Source organism: Puma concolor, chromosome D2, assembly GCF_028749965.1.
Source record: "Puma concolor isolate L17-30 chromosome D2, mPumCon1.1.hap2, whole genome shotgun sequence".
Taxonomy (NCBI): domain Eukaryota; kingdom Metazoa; phylum Chordata; class Mammalia; order Carnivora; family Felidae; genus Puma; species Puma concolor.
This window is the reverse complement of record NC_141677.1, coordinates 84,037,285-84,045,669: the sequence shown is the minus strand read 5'-3', so window position 1 is coordinate 84,045,669 and position 8,385 is coordinate 84,037,285. Positions and strand designations below refer to the sequence as shown.

The 8,385-nt window shown below is 58.2% G+C and overlaps 1 protein-coding gene across 1 annotated transcript; it reads right to left on the bottom strand.

Moving 5' to 3' along the window:
- Positions 1-1,546: 1,546 nt before the first annotated feature.
- On the bottom strand, positions 1,547-4,980 carry FOXI2 (forkhead box I2). The gene is made up of 3 exons (XM_086679469.1): positions 4,882-4,980; positions 3,935-4,544; positions 1,547-3,228 (listed from the first exon to the last, which is right to left on the bottom strand). Exons 1-3 carry the CDS (start codon positions 4,978-4,980, stop codon positions 2,786-2,788), a joined length of 1,152 nt encoding a protein of 383 aa, XP_086535595.1. The 3' UTR covers positions 1,547-2,785.
- Between the last annotated feature and the right edge of the window lie 3,405 nt (positions 4,981-8,385).

Below are 8,385 nucleotides of genomic sequence, written 5' to 3'. Positions count from 1 at the left end.
ACAAATGAGACGGCTGATTGACTTGATGATAAAGTCATCGTCTTGAGGCCAAATAACCAAGACCCAGGCTGTAATTGCTCCTTCACCTCTGTCTCGTCTTCTAGAAGGAGATTCTGTGAGGGCAGCACAGGGCCCGGGCTATTCACTGAAGGGGCTAATGCAAAGCCCGGTACATATTTGGCACCCGAAAAGGTTTATTGAAGTAGTTGCACTTTATTAGGATGTGGAACTTGGCCCCTGTTGCATTCTGTGACGTTTGCACGTGTTCGTCTCCGTCTGAACTCAAACCCTGGATGCAGACTTGATATTCTCACAGCACCAGTCGAAAATACTAGGCCTTTGTGCACCAAGGCTAGGTACTGTCTTCTATGGCTTTTTGCTGGAGAACCATAGTCAAAGCGTGACAGTGTGGTGGGGGTGTGTGCGCAGATGTGGGCAGATGAAGGGGCGTTTCTGCATGTGGGCCGTGGGAAGATGGCATGCCTGTCAAGAGTCTTTTTAGCTCTCAGTAGATGAGCTTCTAGAGACCAGTTGGCCCACTGACTCCGTTTTTCTAGCAGCAAAAATGGCGATCAACTTCCGTTTCCTGCTTCACTGAAGAGTTATAATAATTACTGTCATGTTATTTCCCTGAATGAAAAATGCCACTTGACTGCAGTGGGTACACTTAGGAAATTAAAGATTGAAAGTGGAACATTTATTCCCCAGGGCAGCGCTGCCAACGTGCAAAATTTTTGCCCATCACATATGAACATACTCCATATTTAATCAATATGTGAAATGTAAACCCGTATCTTGAAATCCACACTTTTTACTTGATTTTCTTTTTAATGTTTATTTATTTTTGAGAGAGACAGACAGACAGACAGAGTGCAAGCGGGGGAGGGGCAGAGGGAGAGGGAGACACAGAATCCGAAGCAGGTTCCAGGCTCCGAGCTGTCGGCGCAGAACACGATGTGGGGCTCGAACTCACAAACCGCGAGATCATGACCTGAGTCGAAGTCAGATGCTCAACCGCCTGAACCACCCCGGCACCCGGTCAAACTTTTTTTGTTAATTCTAAGTTTCCTGCAAACTTGGAGTCTCTGGTGGGGTTAGTTGGGAACCGTAGTAGAACTCTTCTAATGTAAAAAACAGCATGTACAACATTCAAGTTACATATACTGGTGTTTGTTTTTAGCATCTTAGTTTATTAAAATAGGCTTGAGATAAAATTCTCCAATTTATAAGGTAAGGATTTTCTTTCTCTTTTCTGGTCTTAAGTCTATTACATTTGGGGAGTGTTTCTCCAAAAGAGATCTGGCCTTGGTGCTGCTTACCTTCTTACAGCCCGCGGCGAGATGTCCTGCGATGCTGAGACCTTAGCAAGTCTGTGTCTGCCACCAGGAAGGCTCAGGGAGACATGACCCCGGGTCCAAATTCACCCCAACTCTTGGTTTGTCATATCCATGTCCCCAATCTCTGGCCTCTCTCCCTCCCTCTTCCTCTCCATCCCCCCCCCCCCCCACACACACACACCATTGTTCATCAGGACCCCACCGCCAGTCAGCTCCAAGGAACTAACACAAGTGCAGCCCTCCCTCCCAGCACCAGCAGTGGCCCAGCAGCATCCAGGGGCCAGCTGGATTCTGAATTCAGTCTGCCAGCCCGGGGTGGGGGGGGGGGGGGGGGTGTCTGGCTCACTAATCTGCTACCCTCCTCCCAAGGTAACTCCTCTCTCCCTGTTCTCCTCCAACCACCTGGGCTCAGGGAAAAGGGGTGCACCTGCCAAGCACCCACAGTGCCTGGAGGTGCCGGAATGATTGGCGCCCCAGGCCAAGTTTGGTAGGAGGCCAAAAGTTCTCCTCCCAATGGCTGTAGGCTCCCAAGAAAACCCTCTGGGTAAATAGCAAGTGGGAGAGTGGGCTCACTTATACATGGGAGGCTGTCCCTTCCCTCTGCATGCAGGGGGCAGCTTGGGCCCAAACTGGGGGATAAGGAGCAAGAGTGAGCCGGTGGGAGTGGGGTGGGGAGTAAACTGGAGCCCATCCTGTGACTCTGGGGTGCTAGGCACTGCTCCTGCGGTCCCCTGAGGCTCCCGGTCCCAGGACAGGGTCGGTGACGGCCAGGCACCATCAGGGAAAGGCGCTGGAGTCCCCTGGCCGCCTGCAGCTCTCTCCCCTGCCGTCACCCACAGCTGCAGCCACTAGAAAGTCCCTCCTACCCGCGTCCCAGGCGGGATTCCCTTCCCTGGCTGCCACAGTGCTGGTGACGGTGAAGAGAAGCTACCTGGCCCCACGGGGCCCTGCGACCCCCCTGCCCGCTTCCCTGAAAGGAGGGAAGGCCCTGCGCCACCAGGTGGACCAGGCCGGAGGAGGAGGAAATGGGCCGCGGGGTAGAACGCGGGCCACCCTCCCGAAAGCACCTAGAAGGCTCTTTGGAGTGGGCCAGGCTCCCCTCCTAAAAGCTGGAGCCGAGCGCCAGCCTGTCGCCCCTTTAAGGCGGATGCCAGAGAGCACAGGTTCGAGGTCCAGAGCAGCTGGAAGAACAGGGGGAGCAGGGAGCGGCCCATTTGCCCCATCTGAACGGTCGCGGGGTGAGGGTGAGGCAGAACAGCGGGAACAGCGGGGCCACCGGGGCGGGGGGCGGGGGGCGGGGGGGATGACGCGCGCTCGCCTCGATCTGTTCTCGGCGGCTCCGGGGGCTCTGCGCTCGCTCTGGGGCGCTGACTCTGCGGCGCCAAGCAGGCGGGAACCGGGCTTGAGCTCCGCACGTCCGCACAGCACTGGGGACGTCCCGGCCCCCCTCACACTTCGGTCCCCTCCCGACGGTAGACGAAGGGGTCCACGCGGAAGGCGGGGGCCGCGGTCTGACGTCCGGCACCGAAGCCGGGTGCGGGGCCTGGGGCCCGGGGCCCGTGGGCGGCGACCGTCGTCGGTCTCCCGACTGAGAAGTCCCCCGCCAGGCCCGCAGGGAAGGTACCGAGGCCGCCAGCCAGGGCGCCCATGGCCGAGGCGAAACCGGACAGGCAGGTGGCCGCCTCGGGCGCGGGCGGGGACGGCGGGGCCTGCAGGTCCGGGGAGGCGGCGCCCAGGGGCTCCAGCTCCGGCGCCGTGGCTCCTCCGGGGCTCCCGGCTCCCGAGGCTGCGGCGGCGCTCACCTCTCCTCTCCTCTTCCTCTTCCGTCGGAAGTTGCCGTTGTCGAACATCTTCTCGCAGTTTGGGTCCAGGGTCCAGTAATTGCCTTTACCTGCGCAAGAAGAGAGGGCTCAGCTCGGAAAAATACGGGGTTTGGGGGACCATGGTGTGCGCTTGAGGAATGGAGGTCAACTTCAAAAAGACCCCCCCCCACCCGTCCCTCCATCATCCCCCCCACCCCCACGACGGCCTCCACAGTCCGACTGGGAAGAACCTGGACATCCCAGAAAGGCCTGGGAAGGGCGACAACCAAGAAATACGGAGCCCCTCTAAGTTCAAGGCCAGGGAGAAGACGTGGGGAGCAGAGCCACCTGGACGGGGGCTGTCGCTCCTCCAGTGGAGTCCGGCCCCGATGTCGTGTCCAGCGCTTCCCGGATTGGCATGCCATTTGTCTTTCCAGTTCTTGGGGTACGCACGCTCTTCCCAATCTCACAGCAAAGGACACTGGAGCCCAGAGGACTAACTCCAAGGCTGGCCCAGCTGACCGGCTTTCCGGGTTCTTCCTTCGCGGGAGCGCACAGAGCTTTCAAGACGCACAGAGCAGTAGACCCGAAGCCAGGGTCTGCGGGTTTCGGGGTCGTCTAGGAGGCTGCCCTCCCCCCCTTCCTCCCGCCTCAGTTCCCCTAGCTGTGCGGTGCGGGAGGGACTGGGTTGCCCCAGCCACCGGGCCTAAGTGCCAGCGGCCGGGCGGCCGGCATCCGCGGAGTCCTGGACGGGACGATGGGGCACGCCTTTTTTTTTTTTTTTTTTTTTTTTACCTGGGTCGTCCTCCTCGCGGGGCACCTTCTTGAAGCAGTCGTTGAGCGACAGGTTGTGGCGGATGGAGTTCTGCCAGCCTGCCTTGCTGCGCTTGTAGAAGGGGAAGTTGCCGGCCACGTACTGGTAGATCTGGCTGAGCGTCAGCTTCCGCAGCGGCGCGCTCTGGATGGCCATGGCGATGAGCGCCGAGTACGAGTAGGGCGGCCTCACCAGCCTCAGCAGCTCCTGCTGGCCCGACAGGCTCAGCCACGCGAGGTCTGCGCCCTCCAGGCCGCCCGGGGCGCCGAGAAGCGGGCCGGGGGCCGCGTAGCGGGGCGCGGGCCGGGGGCCGGCGGTGTAGGGCGCGGGGCTGAGAGCCGGCGCGTTCAGCCACGGGCACTGGGCCCCGGCTCCGGCGCCCAGATCGGCGCGCGCGTAGGCCACGGGGTGCGCGGTGGCCCCGGCCTGGCTGTGCGGGACGGGACACGCACCCGAGCCGTCGCGGTACGAGGCCATGTCCGGCCGTTCCCGGGCCTGGCCGGGAAGCTCGGCGCCGAAGCTCACGGGCGCCCCATCCAGCTTGGCTGCCCGCCGCTCCCCGGTGCGGCCCGCGGGGCCCCGCCCTCCGCCCTTTAAATGCCGTCGAGGAGGGGGGGCCCAGTCCCGGGTGAGTGTGCGTGGCGAGCCCCCTCCCTTCCCCCGACAGACAGCGTCGGAAGAGTGGCACCCCCGGGCGGTCCCCGCCCCGGGGTCAGCTTTCAGCCCCTCCCTGGTCCTGACGCGACTTAGTGCCCCCGGCTTAGTAGCACCCGAGCCCCGGACCAGAGTCCCCAGGGATCTCACCTATCCCCGCCTCATCTGGCCTCTAGGTCCCCTCAGTCCCGGTTGCCCTGGCCCCTTGCCAGACCCCACGTCTCTCGCAGGCCCCCAGTCGAACGCGCGGCCTCCTTGCTCGACCACGGGGCACCCTGTCCCTGCAGAATCTCCTCATCCAGGCCCCTGTGTCGTTGGGGCCACAGGGAGCAGAGGGCCGCTGTGCTGGGCCAGGGGTCTTGATGGAGCCCATGGATGTCTAGGGGCTGGGACCACGAGGAAAGTCGCCGTGGTGAAAGACGCGAGGGCCCAAGGCCAGGGTCGGCTGGGCCAGGACAGTGGCACTGGAGTCCTACGGAGTCCCCGCGCGAAAAACGCGCGGAGGCAAACCAGACCGGGGTAAGAGTTGAAACACTGGAAGATCCGGACGCCCCAGCTGCCTAGGAAGTCCCCCCACCCCCGCCGCCCCCGCCGCTTGTTCCCCCAAGTGGCCTCAGGCACAGACAGGGTGAGTGGTTAGCAAAACCCTCCACTGGCTTTCTTGGGACTCGGAAAAGACGGGGACGTCTGTGTGCGCCCAACATCACAAACCCGTGCTGCAGTTCCCTCCGCACCCCTAAACTCGCCAGTCTCCCCGGCTGAGTCTGCCCCAACTGCGGCTCCTCCCGGCTCTCCGTGCTGCCTGGCTCCCGGCCTCCCGGTTCCCCACCAGCTCTCCGGGCTCCCCGGGGCGCCAGGCCCCATAGGGCGGGGTGTTTGGGAAAGAGCGGAGGCCTCCGGGGGGACACTCGAGTTCCACTCCCTGCCGGCGCTTGGAGAAGCCAACGTTCCCGTCCGGTGATCAAGGTTCGGGCAGAGTGGGTGGGCCCCGTCGCCAGGAAATTGGGCACCTGCCATGTTAGAGCCCGTCATTGAGAGGAGTTCCATCGGGGTCTGTGGATCATCAAAGCAGATACACTGAAATTCATTTAACAGACCAAAGTTTCAATCCCACCGCCTGTCTCCTTTCCTTTTTCTTGGTGGTGGGGAGGGGGAGGAGGGGGGAGGGCCGGGGATTGGGGCTGAGGATGGATGGAGGAAAAGATCTGGACTCTGGAATTATGGGTCCCAGTTTGAGTCAGCCATTTAAGGTCGGTGTGGCCTTAGGCCTCAGGTTGTAATTGCAGATTTTATGTAAAACAACCAATTCTCGTCGGGTTGTAACAAAGGGCAGAAGAGAGAGTCCCCCTATCGCCACAGAGGCCTCTCCACTTAAAAGTAACTGCCCTTTAAGTGATGGGTGACCTAAAGGCGGTTCAAGGGGTTGTTAAGGCTTCTAGAAGGTAGAAGCCGGGGACTCTGGTCTCTCAACCAGTGACAGGGAAGAAGCTGGAGCTGGTTCACTGAGGTGGGCTCCTTAGCCAGTATGTACTCGCCTGCCCTTCGCCGCCTTCCCCAAAGATTTCTAACTGTTGTTAAAGGAGTACAGGTTGTGGGGGTCCACGGCCCCCTCATAGCTGCGGGGACAGCTGAGGGGGGATGGGAGTACTCAGGATCCAAAACACCACCTGCTTTTCTTGCTTCCGTCAAAAACAGCAGCCAGAGGGGCGCCTGGGTGGCTAGGTCCGTCGAGCGTCCGACTTGGGCTCAGGTCCGTGGGTTCGAGCCCTGAATCGGGCTCTGTGCTGACAGCTCAGAGCCTGGAGCCTGCTTTGAATTCTGTTGTCTCCCTCTCTCTGCCCCTCCCCTCAGGCTCTGTCTCTCTCTCTTTCTGTCTCACTGTGTGAAAAATAAATAAACTAAAAACGAAAACAAAAACAAAAAACAGCAGCCAGAACCATCTGCCTCTAAGCTTAGCGTTTTTCAGTACGTCCTCCCAATTTTAAACCTGGACTGCTCTCCATAGATGCGGCAAGCTGCAGCTTAAAGAAAAAAGAAGTCTTTCCATCAGCGAATATCTTCTAAAGTGCGACTCAGATGTGTTCACCATGGAGCAAACTGGGTCTCAGCGCGCACACACCCTTCCTGCCCTCCTTAACAACACTTAGTTGGCTGAGAGTCTAAGCAGGTTTCCACACCTGACATTTTGCAATGGCTACCGGTTAGGAGACAGCTTTCCAGAAACCGTGTGTCATGAGGCTGGGGCATCCCAGAGGCCACACAGCTCGGTCTTGACCCAAGCTATGGGGGTAATGGAGAAAGAGCGTCCGGATCAGAACCGCAACCGTGTGGGGGTACAGCCTTGCATCCGTGGGACCTATGGTCGGTCCTTCCCTTTAGATGTTTAGCTTCTGTAGAAGAGTCTGGAAGCTTCTACTCAGAGGGGGGAGGGAGGGAGGGAAGGGGGAAAGGAAGGGATTGGATTGGCCAAGGCTCTGAATGTAGAAGACATTTATCTTGGTGGAGGCTTGTGATTTGGGAGGAAGCATTAATTTTATCGCAGTTAACTGCATTACTGTGATAATAAAATCGGAGATACTGAATTTTAAAGAACATCGTGGCTCATCTCTTACAATGAAAAGGAATAAAAAAAAAAGATGATAGCTCTTTCCAAATCCCCTTTAATTTTAATAGCCTCTGTTTCTGTTAATATTGTAATTCTTTAACGCTTGTGAGTTTCAGGACTTCTAAGGAGATCAGATGAACCTTCATGTAATTTCTCTCAATTTCGCTTTAGAAAAATCGTTGCAATGTGTACAGGAATGCCCCCATTTTAATCACTGTTCTTTGCTTTCTGAGCCCAATGTTACATTCCATCTCTATTGACTAAAATAGTTTCCGCATCTTTCGACAGATTGGCCTCATAAAATGAGTATCGGTAGATAGAATACAGTCATTTGGGGGAAGAAATGTTTTAACACTTGAGCCAGACTTGGATGGAAATCTGATGAGAATTTTTCCAAGAGGAAAAAAAAAATGAACCAACCAAAACCCTCATGGGAATTGAAATAAGAAGGAAAAGTCTTCATTTTCCGAGTACCCAGCTCCCCCTGGGCCCTTGGCCCTGCCCGGGATTCCTGACTGACAGACCTAGACCCCTTCCTCAACCCCCTGGCCTCTTTTCCCTTTTATTCTCAAAAGTGACCCCACTGCCTACTTCGAGGACCCATCTCCCCAACATTCCTCCACAAAACTTCCGAGCCCCCCTGCAGCTAAACACACCTTCCTTCTGGCCACAGTGGGAAAGGTGTCCCTCTTTGTCACAGCGATCTCTCTCCTAGCAGGACTGGGGCCAGGTGGGGCACGAGGACCACCTGAAGCGGACCGTTTAGGGAGGTGCCCCTGGCAGGGCCCCGAATGAGAGGCGCCGTGCTCCCCAGTTCTTGTGCTCACTCTTTCCCCCCCCCCGCCCGAGCCCTCCCTCTGTGGTCACTCCCCTCCCCTCCTCCACCAGCGCGTTACAGACCTTAGTCCTCTCCGTGCTGACAAGCGTCTTCTGTCTTCTCTAGATGCTGTTCCCTCTCTTGGCTTCTGCCTTGCCTCTGCTGTCTGCTCAGTCCTCCAGGCTGGAGGACACACGGCTCACTCAGCCCAGGCACAGTTTCCAGCGGCCTCTGTCTCCCTGAATCAGGTGATTACTTTTTACTCTCCTTGCTTGACCCTCAGGAGCTCTTGAGGTTTTCCAGAGCCGACCCCCCTTTCTCTACCTGCTTTCGACTCCGTTCTCTGGGCTGCCTCT

Excerpts from the sequence above, each read along its gene's own strand:
- FOXI2 (XM_086679469.1), bottom strand. The coding sequence starts at position 4,980 with ATGGGCTCCATCAAGACCCCTGGCCCAGCACAGCGGCCCTCTGCTCCC. Across the intron at positions 4,545-4,881 it reads GGAGATTCTGCAGGGACAGG|GGCGGAGGGCGGGGCCCCGC; the intron begins GTGCCCCGTGGT and ends CGGCATTTAAAG. Across the intron at positions 3,229-3,934 it reads CCGCGAGGAGGACGACCCAG|GTAAAGGCAATTACTGGACC; the intron begins GTAAAAAAAAAA and ends CTTCTTGCGCAG.